General features: G+C 36.3%; 1 protein-coding gene across 4 annotated transcripts in view; it reads left to right on the top strand.

Annotated features, from left to right (window-relative positions):
- Window positions 1-4,001: 4,001 nt before the first annotated feature.
- The window catches only part of LOC100749681 (hemicentin-1), a 431,443-nt gene continuing 418,772 nt past the window's right edge, over window positions 4,002-16,672 (top strand). For 3 of the 4 annotated variants that reach the window (XM_033320792.1, XM_033320790.1, XM_033320791.1), the window contains exon 1: window positions 4,010-5,125. In XM_033320792.1, coding sequence (XP_033176683.1) covers window positions 5,020-5,125 — 106 coding nt within the window. In that variant the 5' untranslated portion in view covers window positions 4,010-5,019. Of the gene's footprint in view, window positions 5,126-16,672 lie in introns of all 4 variants that reach the window. The other variant, XM_024367725.2, reaches the window with a different exon arrangement.

Genomic DNA, 16,672 nt, shown 5'->3' with positions numbered 1-16,672 from the left:
GACGGATGAACCGACCAGATCGTTAAATCCAGGGCGGAATTCACGAAAGGTTCACTGACATTGGACAAATGTAGAACAAAATTGAACAATTTTAAGGGCAAGGCAGATATTGAAAAATGTAACGTGCTTGTTAAATATTATTGCCACGTCGTTAAAGAGTATACATTTCTACTTACATAACATAATTTCCAAGATAAATCTGTTATTTGCCTACTTCTTATTTCTACATTCGTATATTAAAAAATTAGCGTATGGTACGATATAATTTGTTTAAATAATTTTGCGAATTGTATTTGAAATATACAATTGTTACATAGATTTTTTAATTTCTTTGAAATTTGACCTCGCGTGGCCTTGATAGTTACACCACGTCGTGTGTCATACAAAATCTCTCGCGCAACACTCGAGACACGTTTAGAAAAAGTTTCTGTAAGTGTTCAAATACTTCCGTGACCCAGTTTATTTTCAAAAAATAGTGTAAAGAGGCGTCTAACTTCTAAACGACGCACCTAGCGTTTCAACGAATTAACAGTTTAACTGTAGAAACCACAAGATTATGGGACGTTACAAGACATTACGGTACAAAGTACTGGGTATTCCATTTTCTTCCAGGAGGCAACTAGAATCCAAGAAACCGAAAGAACCGCCGTAACGCGAAGTTACGAACATCCCGATCCGGTGGAAAACCGTAACCACGCGGCGAAAGCGTGTTCGTTCTTTTTCTTATTTTTCGTCAGGCGAGAGCGTGCGGGGTTGGGTCAACGATTTTCTGACGTTTACAATGAAAGAAAAATACACGTTGCGCTGTACATTTAGTTTCATAAAACAGACCGACCCAGGAGCTCCGGAATACCTCTTTCGCCCCTGAGCTTTGCACGCTTTTTCTACTGTTTCTTCTGTCTTCTCCTCCATACCGCACCGTAGAGAAAACGAGATTATTTTTCGTAGCGTTTTCCGACGCAAGATTGCGGTTTAGTCATTATTATTATTCATCGTTCATCGAAACAATGGTTCGTAAACTGTTGTTTCCTATCTTTTGTTAGGCTACGGTTACGATGAATTCGTGTTTTGACGAACTGTTTTGAGGAATAGTTCGTTAGAGCAGTCAAATATTCTTACGTATATTACAGCCATGAATATTTAGATACATAGCGATGCCAACCTAAATTGCATGATTTGCACTGTTCTTATTTTTTAGCTATTCTATTATAAATTCGTTAATTGTTCGTATCATATGTGCCTTATAGCTTACAATACTAAATAACGTACAATTTGTTAGTTTTCGTAATAATTGTAACGGTTACTTATGACCGGCAACGTATTAGGTTGTTCGGAAAGTTCTTTTCGTTTTTTTTTAATGGGAGGTAAATATAAAATATATTATACATGTCGTACAAACGAGCCTTTCAGGGAGTCAAATAATTTTTTTATCTTGATTGAATTTTTATCACAACTCTAGTTTTTGCTAAAGTTCTTAATATCGTTACGTAAGTACTCAAGTCAAGAAACAAGTTACTTACTTTCATAAGTACATACATATATATTACATTGGAAACAAAAAAGGCTCTGTATCTAAGCTTACCCCTTTAAATTGTTTAAATTATACAAAGTACGATACACTTAAGTTTCAAAGAAAATTCCACTCTAAGCAATTTTTAACGAAATCGTATTTAAGTTAAAAGGTAGGCATCCTTGAGTTGCATTAAAGTTTTCCAAACTGACAATAGGTACATATTTCTGTCAATTGAAATAAAATAGTAATTTTTTACCTACATATATTTGCGTATTAAAACCAAACAAAAAAAAAAAGGAGAAAACAAACTAAAAATTGGGAAGGTCAATAACGTAACAATCATCGACTGAATATTTACAATAAATACTGGGAATTTATGTCGTTCATGGTTTTCAGAATAGCGACAGGAAGCTGGGCTAATCACAGTTGCCTGGTATTTTCTTTCCATTTCCCAGAATTTACATTTCATCACGTTGATAACTTCATCTCCTGTTGAATAGATCCGAGCAAAAGAATCGTCGGTTCGTGGAATTCTGATAAAATCACCGGTCGAAGATCAGCGTTCGTGACCAGGTGAAAAAGAAAAAAGAAAGGGACAATAGAAAAAGAGAAACAGAGGGAAATATTTGTAAAACCACGCAACGTGGCACGTGAGGAACGAAAGGACGAGGCATTTTCGTGCGTCGAGACTCATTTGTGAAAAACCAGAAGCTTCGTTGCTCTATCGTGCACTGGGCTCGTGGAAATTTTTAATTTGACGTTACATGCATTATCCCCTTTGTCTGGCCCAATTAGGTGTTCTTATAATAAACAGCGACTCGGTAATTAGCGAGGGCATCGTGCAACCGGAAAATTCTGTATAGTTCGTTTGCTTGATTGGAAACAAAGGTAGTCATTAATTAGATCAACTCCGTCTAACTGACCAACCGTCGTAAACAAATAAAGCGCAGAAGTAAAGAGTACATTTTTCTGATTTCTAGAACGAAGATAGGTTCGTTTGTATATTAACAGATTGAACATGAATTGCGTATATGGCGCGTCATTCGATTACTATCTTACAATTATATTCTAAACAATACTATTATACTAAGGCGATTACTATGCTGTTGAGTTTGTCATTCCGGCAAAAATTGATAAAACTATCATTAGTTGGTAAACACAATCCCCTGAAATAAAGATACAGATTTATAATGAAAGAAAAATACAACGAGAGAAAAAAAGAATATCCGATAAATGCATTAATCTCGAGAGTACGGTACTATTGTTGTTAAGAATCGATCGTTGTTTTTGATTGTTTGTTATTATTTAGAAAATTGATAAGAATTAATCCGTACAGCAAATGAGTTCTATTTGTGTTCGATATAATTCGAAATATATTTCTGACAGGTGTGATAATCATTTTCAACATAGTTCTATCGTTTTATATTTTTCTATAACTAATTCAGTGCGAATAAAAAAGTTTTGCAAGTTATTTTTCGTTCTCTGAATCTAGGTAATTTAAGGTGTTATGAAAACGTGGAGTCTCCCAGGCGTTCCCATAAGATGCCAAGTCACATAGCGTGACGCCAAAGGAAACATATGTTCAGCTACGATAGGGTAACAACACTAATAATACCTGGCTCCCCCAAATCTCTGACAAACAGGTTGCGAAATATAATGGGGCGTTACGGTTGGTCAAGGCCATCTGACAATGAGAATTAATAGGTTATTGGTTCATTGCTAGATTATATGGTTCAGTTGAGTATTACGTGTTGTGAATTTTCGATACAGGTATAATCCAAATATTCTATTATCTTTAATCCGTACGATGCGATACATTTTTCGAAAATATTCCGATTATCAAAGAATATTTTAAATATCATTGAAAATAATTTCCAATATTTATAGGTATATTTATCGCAAAGAGGAAAATTTTCACTAGACCAAAAGTATCTTTGTTTTAATAATATTTTAATACGTATACGATAATATCCTATACATCATATAATCGATCGAAACAATCGAATATCAAACACACGATATACATACAGCGTAATAAAAGAAATTATTTATCTGTTTCTCATAGAAAGTTCTTGTCCTATTCTTAGAAATCCATACTCTTCCTATCGAACGATGTCAGATTGCAACTCAATACGTGCAATGAGAAATACATTTAACTCCAACTAAAAACAGCATTTCTCAAGCAGTTTTTCCAATCGTACGCAATAAATCATCAAACATGTCACATACGCAATACGACGAAACGAATTAAATAATCGAAAGTATTAAAAATTACCCAAACGAACAACGTTCGATAAATCATTCTGCAAGATGACAATGACAAGGTTTACAATGAAAAAATCTTAATTCGAGATCGCAGGACGTTGCCACCACCTTTGGACAGTGGTGCACGATGAGTACACGGCATGCTTCTCCCACCTGCGAGCCATCCCGGACGGATATACGAGAGCAGCCGTGGCAGGCAGTCGGCTTCCTTCGTAGGGACATGCGCAGCGACCAGCGGAACGACAGGTGCGCGCCGTTCGCTACGAACCGCTTAGTTTCGGGTGAGCGTACGAATCGGTCGTATCGCATCGTGCCATCGCGTCTCCCGGCCTGTCAGTCGGTCGCGGCCTCCCTCTCTATCTCTATCAGTCGGTCGTTCATCGCGAATTTCTCTCTCGTTTAAACGACAAACGCGTAACACTCGTGGTACACGTTTGACGCGGTACCACGCGATTTTTAACACTCGACCAGCGCTCGGCTCGACCGATCATCGTTCTCCAAAGATCGTCTTCATCCTTAACGCAGATCGCGCGCGATATCCACTTCATTGAGGGATACCAAACCCTTTCCAGTAGCAGCAGCAGCTTGTCAACGCCCTGGACCTAACTCTCTCTCCCTCTATCTCTCTCTCTGCCCCCGTCTCTTCCGTCGTTTCTCTCGTTCTTTCCCATCCAGTCGCCGTGGCTGGCTGCATAGTAGCCCGCCGTTTATCGAGCGTGCACGTGCTCCGTGTCGTCTCTCCTGTCGCGCTCCGCTGACACGTTTCTAGCAACCCGACGGATCTCGTTTATACCAGAACAGAGTCTTCCTTCGGATCTGGTTCGGTCGAATATACCTATACCTTGCCATATACGTGACTAACGATGAATTTAGTGTGATCTGACGGGCGTGCGTTGCATCTGGATCCAGAGAATCGGATGTTTCGCGAAAAAGATCGATATTCGTGGGAGTATCTTGGAGGCGACGATTGCAGGTGCTCTCGAGCTCATTTGAAACATCACGAACAGTCTACGTTACCGTAGAACTCCATTCCGGTTGAAATTTCTGGTGTGCAACTGTACGGAGCACGACCTGTTGTTTGGGAATTATTGGCCGTCCGTTGTTGGCCAGTGAGTTGTGTGTTGGCCGTGAGTGAAGGTCGGGCAAGCTAGAAGATAGATCACGGTACAGTGACCTGACGAATGTGGTGCGTGAATTATTGAGTCGCCTTTTCGTTCGCCGTGGCTTGTTGATTTCTCAGGATGGGCTGTGGACTGGATTTACTTTGCAGGATTACCGGCTGGGACATGATCGCGACAATTCTGCTGCTGTTCCTCGGCTCTGTTCAACTTCCTCAAGGCGTTAAAGGTGAGTTATCGTTGTTTCATTTTCTTCGTCGGTAGTTTTGGATAGCCCAGCACGAAAAGAAATCGTGAAAGGAAAGGCAAAATGGGAAGAATTATCTCGCGCGATACGACGAGAATTCGCGATGTACGATAGGTCGAAGGATCGTGGAAACGGTTCGTGCGTGAATTCGAAAAAAGTTACACGTTCTCGAGGAGATATTTAGAGGTTATCGGAGAAGAGAAAGAGAGACGAGAGAGAACGTTGGTACGTAGGAAAACGGGGCGAGAGAAAGGGCAGGAATGCGCCTGTGTACAAATGGGCCGCGATACGCGCAGGAATTTACGAGCGGAAAACGCGTGAAAACCGAGTGGGAAGTTTTTGAGAGTTTCCCAACCAGCATTGCGCGGACAAAAAATGTACGGTTCTGCTTTCCGTATAACGAGAACGGGTAGCGATGTTCGATCGTGTCACGCGCCCTACGAACGTGTTTTACGAAATTCATGGAACTCGCCCTGGTTGTAACCGAGACAGAGTCACCAAGTTACTTGGACCCGAACGATAAACAAACCCTCCCGATTGTTTGTTGCTCGAGAAACACGACGCTCCGGGAAATATTGGCTGCGACACGAAGTGTAATTTCAATTGGTGATCCGGGTTAATGGGTTGAGTAGCTTGTAACGTTGGATCGTGGAATGTTTTGCGTAATTAAGGCGATACGAGGTGTATACGTATAGATATATGTAGATAACAACGTTATATTTTATTGTGGATTGTTCAGTAAATAAATATCGTGTCTTTTGGGTTTATTTGTTTAATCATAAATACTACTAATGCGAATATTTTTATTGTAAATACAGAATCACAGAAATGGAAACGATACGTGATTCAATACGTAATAATGTTTATAATACTATGCCAATGCAAGCCATCGTATCAATTCAAATACTTTCGGATAAGGAATACGATAGTTATAAATAATTGAAGCAGAAGTAAAGATGATTATTAGTTATCGGAACGTGTGGAAATTTTGTCCCGTTCCGTTATATATTTAGTAGACTATTTCTTTTGTCTATAAATTTTCTAATTTAAGATATTTTCTATCGAAATGGGAAGATTTCTTGATCTGGCTCTGTTATAGTAACATTGATAACGAGATATTCGTTAAAGCTACTGTACGGACAAATTTATTACAATTTACAGTTTTTTCTCTTTTCGAAGATTAATTAATTAATTTTACTGGTTACAATTAGTAGAAATGGAAATTCTTGGCATCCACAGGATTAGATTCACAGAGCACAGTATTGATGCTCCGTCTGTAAAACTTGCTTGGAGGTATCGTCTCCGTCATCGAGCGACTGAACAGAGGAAGAACTCGTCAAGCGTTATATAGAAATTATTGTCATAATAAAACGTAAACGACTATATAAAAATTTTAATTCGTTGCTTATATAACACGAGACAAGTATGTGATATTCTGGCGAATTTAAGCACGGTGCACATTTATAGACATAGAATCTTCGAGCGAGACAGAAACCCAGCTCGATCACAATTTCGAGCTCGTACAATGAGCCTCTGATGGATTGTTTCAGGTCGTTTTAGAGCAGATTTTTCCACATTTGTCATATCTGTTCGTAGTTCGTCTCGAAAAAACAAACCTACCAGTTAATTTCGTACGAACCCTCTGTTTCTACCGAGTTGTCACATTTGAATTCTCTCTATTTTTTGAAACACCATATTTTTCTAAAATTTTCTTCATCCATGATTTTTCCACGTTGGCGATTATATCGCCCCTTTTGTGTGTAAATTAATCAACGCATCGTTTTATTTGATATTATTTAATTTTTCCTGGTCATAGTTCTAATTGTAACTTTTTTCCACGGCTATGATTAACGACAGGGAACTGAGAGTTTTTTTACCTTCTGTTTTTTTTTTTTTTTTTTGATACCAATTAATAGCCCGTAGGGGTTTATTTTTAACTTGTTCAACGTTGACCATTATTGCTCGATTTTTCTAGTTTTCCACGGGGTTGGTTACGCAGAAAAGAACCTGCCGTTTTATAGAGTGTTTTAACGTTTCCAAGAGCCGTTTCCAAGCGACGTTTTCACATTTCCATGTGCCACAAATAGAGTAATTGCAAACATCTCACAACTGCTTTTCGTAATTCCTGAATTAAAAAATATACAGTGTGTCCCGGTTTTGCAACAGCAAATTGTGTCAAATAGTCTCGAATCTTTGCATTAACATCTAACGTGTATTCATTTTTGTTCGATAAACTTTCTCCTTCACAGTTTCGCACAAAATAATAATCCATTGACGTGATATCTGATGATCTCGAGGGTCAAGAAAGCGATCCTCCTCGACCTCATCGTTGAGGGTAATGGTCATTTAACCATCGCCGGGCTACTTGACCTCGGTGAGTAAACATTGCAGTTTGTGTAAACGTATTAGATAGATATCGGTAATGTGTTCTTATGTTGTGTAGACGAAACGTCAGTCCATTGTCATTTCGTACTTTCGTTATAACTTTTTAACGAAGCGTTTCAGTTCAAGCGTCAGCAGTTCCAGCATTTGTTTTCCGTTTCGTCTCTCTAAAATTTGATTATGGTATACAGGGTCGGAGACTTTAAGGGCTTATAGTATTCGCCAAGAGGAGGAAAAATGTCCAATCGGTATAGGTCCTGCAATCAATCCTTTCGACGTAAAATCGATTTTTATCATTTACGAACAGTCGATGTAGCGAATAAGTTTCTTCGTTGAAAGTAAACAAAGAGATTGATTCAGGACTACGTTATGACTATGATAAATAGATATGAGTTTTTCATTGCGACGCAAGGGAAACATATCGAACATTTAGTATAACGCGCAAGATTTTTACTTTCTTGATGTCGCTTTACTTTGGTGCCAGTAAGAATTTTGTATCGACAACCTTGAATCATTCTCTGTGTTTACGTTCAAAAAAGAAACTCATTTACGACGTCGAGTGTTCGTAAATGATAAATATCGATTCTACGAAAGGACTGATTTTCCAAGATTGGGTATTTTTTGTTCCTCTTGATGAATGGGTACGAAAGTTGCTTAAACCCTTGGGTCCTTTTTTTTAACACCCAGTATAGTACAAGCAATTAGTTTAATTAAGAAGAGATATAGCGGATATACAGTGTAATCATTGACGAAAGTATTCAAATCCTTTTACGAATACGTGTATTATGTGTATTATACCAAATTTTTTGAAATTTCGTTAATACCATAAGGAAACTCATTTATCATAATTGTATAGATAAAGTTTGAAATAAATCTGAAAATGTGCAGTCATATTTTATCCTTGCAAATGAATGTACACCGTGGCTAATGCAATTTAAAAATGTTTTGTGTATACATGTAATATACATCTAAAAGTTTCGTATGGCGAGTGTTTCATGAGTGTTTCACGAGTCACAGTATGTGTGAAAAATATTTAAATTTATATTTGATAATTCTGTGACAAACCTCTCCTTCAAATTGAATAATATCATACGTTAAATCAAAGTAATATTTTTGGAAATATCCTTGTTACAAAAACTAAAATTTACGTGAAAGTTGTATCACTGCGCGATATTTTTATATTTGATATTAATCATATTAATTCCGCAAGCAAAAATGTGAAAGGAAAAATTCGTACAGAATATTAACTAAAAATCATCCGAATAAACAAGTGAGGGGAGCGTAGTTTCCGAGGATTTAGCAGTGCTGGCGTGTTTAAAAAAAGAAAGCTCTTCACGTATTTACGGTACGATGTAAATAATGTTCGGGTCAGAGCAACGATAAGTATGGTAATTTAATAAATTCATATAGGTAACAGCAAGAGAATACAAGGATTTATTTTCGTCGAAACATTCCCTTGCATGAATTATCGTTGCAGAAATTTTTCATGGATATTTCAATAATTTTTGCGAATAATTCACTGTCACGTCGTTCGAACACATGAACAATAATTTATTACCCATAATATTAGATACGTTCTCTCTGCTATGCGGAGCAATGTTTTCATTGACTTGACAGTGAGTATTCTTCGACTTGATATCCAGATAAAATATGTGACGCAGGATATGAAACCAACACGAAGTTAATATACTTCGCAATTTTTTGATATTAAATTCCTTTAGTTTTAAGACCTTACATCGACATTGAAAAAATCGCATATTTTTGAGAATTACACATACATATGTCAAACTTATGAATATTTAATTATTCAATTTCTTTTTTTTTGCATACATATTCTTAAATTATTATTGAAAACTGTAACGATGAAAGAGAGGAGAAAAAAGATGGTTTATAAGGTAGGAAGGAAAAAGAAAGGTTGCGTTTCATCCTGGGCATACTACCAGACAGAAGTAAAGCAAGCGAAAGCTTCCTAGGAGGCCCGTGTCTTATAATCTGGAAGCCAGGTCAAAGAGCGTATTTGCATCGACTTGTATTTTAAGCGAGGATTTTCAGGAATTTTATATTGCTGTAAATGTTCGTGATAAAAACGTCTCCTATTGAATTTTTCGATTCGTTAGATAATAGCGCGTTATAGCAATCAATCGAGTCGATGTTATAGAACATGATCCATGCATAGGTCGATATATCTTCGAATGAAAATAAACTGTTCGATAAAAGGTTTTACTATGAAATTCACGATCCGAACCTCATGATTTAATTAGATATAATTATTTTATCATGTAATTACGGATACACTCGCAGGAATTATGTAACGTGATAAATATTTTGCTCGGAGCATTGAAACGTTTAGAACAGAAATTAAAGTAGATAGAGCGTTCTTTTGCTTTTCTGGAAAAAACAAGCATGGTCGAGGGTTACTTTGGTTACCATCGTTTCGATGGCGTTAATTAATTCCAACGAAATATCTCACACAGCATAGTTCTGTGCTGTGTAAAGATAATTCGAATATGTTGGCGTGAACAAATCTGATGATTTCTGCGTAACCAGAGGCAAAGGCTCGCACTAGAAGAGTGAAATTCTTCAAAGTTCATTAACTTCTTAGCAGTCGCTATAGAGGATATCCCGGAATTTCTCACGCGGTCGCGAACTCGATAATAAACGCGGCGAGTATTCACGGTGGCGTTGCCTATCTTCGCAACGGCAACGTGCACCCCATAAATTTCTCGCAATGCCCTCGCGGGATACACAAACGGAGAAACTTTATTCTTTCCTCGTTTCGATTTCGCGCTCGTTTTCTTATATCCGGCGACTGTATGCAAATATTGTTCCGCTGCGCCGGGCTGGTCGAATTCTTACCGCAATTTCAACTCCATTCGCGATGCCAACTAACTTCATGTCCGAGGAAATGTTTTTATTTTCAAGCTGAAAGCTTCCCACGCGCCTTTATGCGTTGAAATGACAAATGTTCCGAGAGAATTGATGACTGTATTGCTTTATACAATGTTTCTTGCGTTCATGGGAAATAGGTTGAAAGTAATAAAATTGCGGCTTTTTATGTATTCCTGAGAAATCGAAAGAATGCACGTGGTATTGAAAAATGTATAAATAAAATATCAAAAGTATAATATCGTGCCATTATGATATTTAACGAGTGAAACGAATCTCTCACTGATCGCTTCCCCATCTTTTTAGTTATGTTTATAGAAACGTGACGTTGAACATTCGCAATTCGGTAATTATTCGCTCGAAATTCATCAGACTGAATGTGTTAAAAACGACTCTATCGTTTCTTACGAACTAACGTCGTTTAGGACGATTAGCAATGTGAAATTCATGCTTCGGATTATTTTGGGTATTATAGCGTATTGTATTTTTGTATAAGGAGATTTACTTGGCAATGCAGCTACGTAAAATTCTACGGTAGAATTTAGGGCGTACAGCTCCTCTCGAACAGTTAGCAGCCATTGCTGCATGATTTGGAGCAGAAGTACGTAGCTTCTTCTTTAGTTTTTGAACAATGGTTCGGCTGATTCAGCTGCTTCAGTCTGATTGTGTGGGCGCTGCTTTTTCCGAAGTACTTTCGATTTTTGATTTTCCTTCGTAATATGACGAATAGTGATCCGGAAAATCTGATGTTCTTGCTGTAGAATTTCTATTTAAATGTCATTAGTCTTGATTTTTTACTCTCGCATTTATTTTACACTACATTTAGCAATGCTCTGTCGTAAAAAGTATCGAGACGGTTAAATAAAATTTAATTCGGTGAAGGTTGATGGAAGGAATCATTTGTATATATATTTTTCTAGTTGCATTAACACTTTATCAATAGCACTATTTGTTAAACACAAAATGATTCGTAAACTGCAAATATTGAGTAGAACACCAAATAATTTTAAAAATATTACATTTGTGTACTTTTTGCAAAAGTTAAAGTACTTTTAATATTTATATAAGTATTAAAACATTATTGTTTCACGTAGGATACCAACTGGCATTTATCTATAGATAACGTATATAAAAGTTGAGCTATTGATCGATATTCTCCATTATTAATTAAAGTGTTAATTACTAGGAAAGTTCTATAGTAGGTGCAGATAATTGCAGTTTCATAATGTTACGACTTGAAAGGTAAAACAGAAGTTTGCGAAAAATTACAGACCATCGATGAAACTACTGAAGCGTAATATTCAGAAAAGTATTAACAAATTATCAAAAATTTTAATATTGGAATCAGAAGATAGGAAAAAATTCCAACAATCAAAGGTAGCGCTTTAGTTATCGACTTTCAGCTCAGAGATATCACAGCATTTACCGCTTTGACTTTTAATATAATTTTATACCTTACAAACGGACTAATAGTTCATTTCAAACAAAAAGTTGTAGATTCACGATTCTCATCGGGCACCGTGAAATAATTCCATTTGCCTTTCCTCAAAAGAATCGTTCGTTCAAAGGGTTAATCACCCTAATTGCAAGAGCGTTCGAACACTTTTACGAGCCAAGATACGTTTCATCGAGCGTAGTCGATAAATTTTTGTAACAATGTCGAGCTTAAACTCGACGAATGGAAACAGGGGCAGTAGAAAAGAAGAGAGAAAAATGAAACTTGCGAAACAGAATGAAGGAAATGATGTGAAATTCAAAGGTGACAGTTGTGCCAGGAAAATTCAAGCAAATTCGTGCATAAACTTTTGGTGAATTAAGAGGTCGAGGAATTTTAATCTCGTAATGGCGCAGCTCTCGTCGTTTGCAGGACAGAAACTTGTAGGAAAACGTTTACTCGTAGCCCGTTGTTTGTTTTTGCTACGTGAAAGACAACTATTTTAAAGTTAAGCTCGTTTTGATATGAATGAGAATATCGCGGCAGTTAAGCGGATCAACCTTTTTCTTCTCTTTATACACATTCATTAATTCGCATTCACGTATCCCCTTCTTATGCATGAAACTTGAAAAAATAAACATCGACCACGAGTAAATGGATTGCTCGTTTCTCTATCGCGACTTAGTTCCTTGTTTCTTCAGCGTGACAAATGATGTATCATCTTTTCCTTTTTTTTCCCCCCTTACGAATGATTTTATAAGACAAGACTAATACGTTGTATCGTCAAATGCCAATAAATCCGTGATTTATTCACGCATCGATGATGGCCATTTTTTTCGAAATGAAATATGACACAGTGCGCGTGATATTAGGGGCAGTTTATATGATATGATAAAACAAGTGCTGGGAAATATCGTTTGATTTAACGTTGTTAGATTTCTTTTAAATTGTAAATTATGCTTCCATCTGGTTTGAAACAGTTGAGAAGTAACGAAAGTAACAAAGACGGCGAATTGAAAAAGTTTGCAACTCAGCTACGTTTATTACAAGAGAAAAGAAATCAAATGAATATTCTTCTCTCAAAGCAATAAATACTTTCTACCTACGTTTCTACTTTTTACTTGCCTTCCACGCAAAAGTTCGCAGGGCGGAAAGAATTACTTTTGCAAAGTGAAAATTGTACAGCTACTTACTTCTTCAAAAAACCAGAAAATTTCATTCATTGGAATTTCATAGTATACTCTTTTAAACTTTTCCATAGTTCGCGCCTTTATTTCGTTTCCATTCTCCAGCAACTATAAGATGCACGAAAAATTCAAGTATCTTTAACCAGTTAAAATTAACTAAAGAATCACGTGTAAATAGTCCTGTACAATACAGGATGTTCCAAAAATTAGTCTCTTTCGTTTTTAAATAACCTATGAGAAAAATAAAAAATAGCCCATTTTTTATTCCTATCTTATTCATTAAAGATTGGAAATTAAACGTGCAAAACGATATTCGTCAATTAGTCGTCTCTGCTCGCACAAATAATTTGAAATCTTTCGAGCGCATTTTGCATGGCGATTCTGAGGATCTACAGAGACTGCCAAATTGTCGATTATTGCGATGTTGAAATTCCGCGTACAACACACGTGTGATTATCGTATTCTCGTAAAATGACAGTTTGACGGTATCTTCGAAGAAATTAACATTCCACTGGAAATCTTCAAAACCATCGTGCAAAATCCACTTAGCCTTCGATAGACGATATGCATATAGAGAAAATAAAAACAAAAGCTACATTTTTGGGACGAAATTCCATTAGTTTTCCTACGCTCAAAAAAGAAAAATACATTCTTTCGAAGCATCGTCCTTAACGACGAGAATTGCTTCGCGGGAAGATAATTTGCAGCGATCAACGGCGAAAAAGCGCGACTCGAAAATTCTCGCGCTTTAACGAGCCGATGGCACGGCGAATGTATTTTTCGTTGCAGTTGGCGAACTTTTAAATATTGGAAAAGCAACTCTGCGACGGTTGGCCAGTCGACCGCTGTACAGGAGTTTTTCAGTTCTTGACAGTTTTACGATTAACGACTTGACTCGAATCGACGCGCGTAACCGCTGCACGAAATCGAGTTTCAAGCGATCCGTTAGCCGCTCGCGCCTTAAAAAAAGCTCTAAGTTCCACGCACAAATTTTCTGTTTCGTCTTTGACCCAAATAAACTGTCGCTGCTGTTCCCAACTTTTCGATATCTTTAGAAATTTCGTAGGAAACCGGCCGAAACTCTTAATTACTGGCCGAGATAAACATAGAAACATAGAATCTGATTATTCGATCTGTGTAAAATAAATATTTAAATCTATCGATGGTAAATTGTTGACTTCTTGAACATTTGCATTTATAGGTAATAATTTTTGGAATTTACAACAGGAAGCTTATAGAGAAAGTAAACTGTTGAATTAGAGCATTTAAAAAATTTGTTAATTGCAAATTGGGACGTAATTTTATACACTATTTACCATTACATCACAATTAGCATTAATTAACGACAAGCCCTGAAAACGATTACGGGACAATGTTATTCCGTATATCATAATTACAAAATTAGTAGTTTTAATTGTAACGTAACATCAATTCGCATTACGAAGCTCAATGTTTTAACGCAAATAGAATTTGAATAACCCATCGTTCTACTGCTCTCGATTTGTAGATTCTGCTTTCTAAAATAAACGATCCCAACATAACGATTATTTAACATAATTAATTACACTGTGTTCCATTTTCTGATAGCCAATTCCACGCTATGTTTCTCGGCAATTCTAACGAAAAACATGGACAGATGGGCGAGTGGATTTCTAAAAGTAAGATTAATGTACCCGACCGTTACGCATGGCTTTGTTGAAACAACGGGAAAAAAGTTGTTCCAAAAATTTCAAAAATCATCGGAAGCGAATCGACGAGAAAGTCAATTGAAAGCTCAAATGGCTCGTCAAACAGAAAATGTGTTTTTACAGAAAAAGAAAATTATTCGGAAAGCTGAAATCGTTTAATCCCTCTGCGAATGCATTTAACACTAATCGACGGTTGAGCGAGCACGCGTATACAGTGTGCACGGCTTGATGCCTGAGGCGAGTGAAAATAGGAAGAATTCGTAAACTATTGTTTCTTGAAATCATGTTCCAACAGGAGTAAAGTACGTGAATTAAAAAATTAAAAAGGAATAGTTTTTATTTACAAATTGACTAAAAATAGAAAATAATTTTCTCAGTCAGGTATCATTAAGTAAACGAAAGAAATAATAACAGGGAAACTGTATATGTCGAGCATACGCGATAATCATATAATAAGACAATATTCAGTTGTTGAACTCATATTAATAAAAATAAAAACGTGATTCGTTGTATTAATTTAACGATGTATCCTGCATTCGGTCAATAACTCTTGCGTTTTCTTGAATAAACATTTTGGATAAAGAAATTTGTAATAAATCAAGAAAGGTAATCTTCTAACGATAACGAGATAAAAATAGAGAAATATTTATTGGAACGATACCTGATTATTAAAAAATTATTCTCTTCTTTTTAGTATATTTTTAAATAAAAATCACCTCCTTTTAATTGTTTCAATTTATATATTTAACTTCTTACCTTTTAGTTTGTAAAATGTCAGCTTTCTATCCGTTCGCAAATTGAGTAAAATTTCGCTTACAAAATCCTATCTAGCCAGACAAGCAGAAAAATAAGCTAAATAAAACATTAAAAAATAAGCATTAAAAAAAAGTTGTCAATTTTTTGAAAATTATATTGTATTTTTGTTGTTGGAAAGCTTCGCTTACAAAATTCCACCCAGACAGACAGGCAGACAAAAAGGTAAGCTAAATAAAAACCATTAAAAAGTGACGATTTCGTCCAGAAGCCACGCTTTCATCACGTGGATATAAACCGTTCTATCGAAGAGAATATCGATAATCGATCACGGCAATTAATACGAATTGATCCGTTTGAAAATAGTAATTATACCGGGATATCGTTAATTATGTTCGCGAATTCCTTGTCTTGGTTATTTGTACTTTCATAGTGTTCTTCCTCTAATTGCGAGTAATTTCCTCTTTTCGAATTTGTACAGTGCGGTGGAAAGAGAGATATTTTCCAGAACGTAATCCTAATTTATTCGATTTTCGTCATCTCACCTGTGAAATTGTTTATTATAGATTTATGATAGGTTTCAGTGGAACATTTTCTATCGGCGAACGATCTTCGATCAATTGTGTTTGAAATAAAGATAACATTCTGGAAATTAAAGATAGGATCTCGTGGATCGAGACGAGGCAATTTTATCAACGCGCAGCTTGGAATAATAAATAGAAATTCAAATTAAAACGTCGTGATTGCGGTTGATTTAACAGAAACTTGAAAACCACCAGCGTTGAAGCAAAAAGTCTGAGATTATATTATTTCGCGATAGCTAACTGAGAGAATATTCCCAAAACTTTCTATCGGATAAAGTACAAATTAGAGTAATTAGTGACAATGATAGACATCGGTTCCAATGATATCAATTCGACAATTTCGATGAATTTATTCTATATTATTCTATATAAATTAACTATAGAAAAGAAGAGGGGAAGAAAGGAAGAGCAAGAAAGAAAGAGATAGTACAATGACAAAGAAGAGAAAAATACGATGTAAATTAGAAGTTGCAATGTTTTTTGAGAGATTTACGATAAAGTCACTTTGTTTCTAGTTTGTAATTGAGTCACCTTAATTAGATTCCCCCAGCAGTAGGCCTTGCACGTTTTATCACGGGATATTTCTCTATAAACTTTCCTAGAGGCAACACGCT

Source organism: Bombus impatiens, unplaced genomic scaffold, assembly GCF_000188095.3.
Source record: "Bombus impatiens unplaced genomic scaffold, BIMP_2.2 scf_0349, whole genome shotgun sequence".
NCBI lineage: Eukaryota > Metazoa > Arthropoda > Insecta > Hymenoptera > Apidae > Bombus > Bombus impatiens.
Note: the sequence above shows the minus strand (reverse complement) of the source record. Positions and strands in the feature narration are given on the sequence as shown.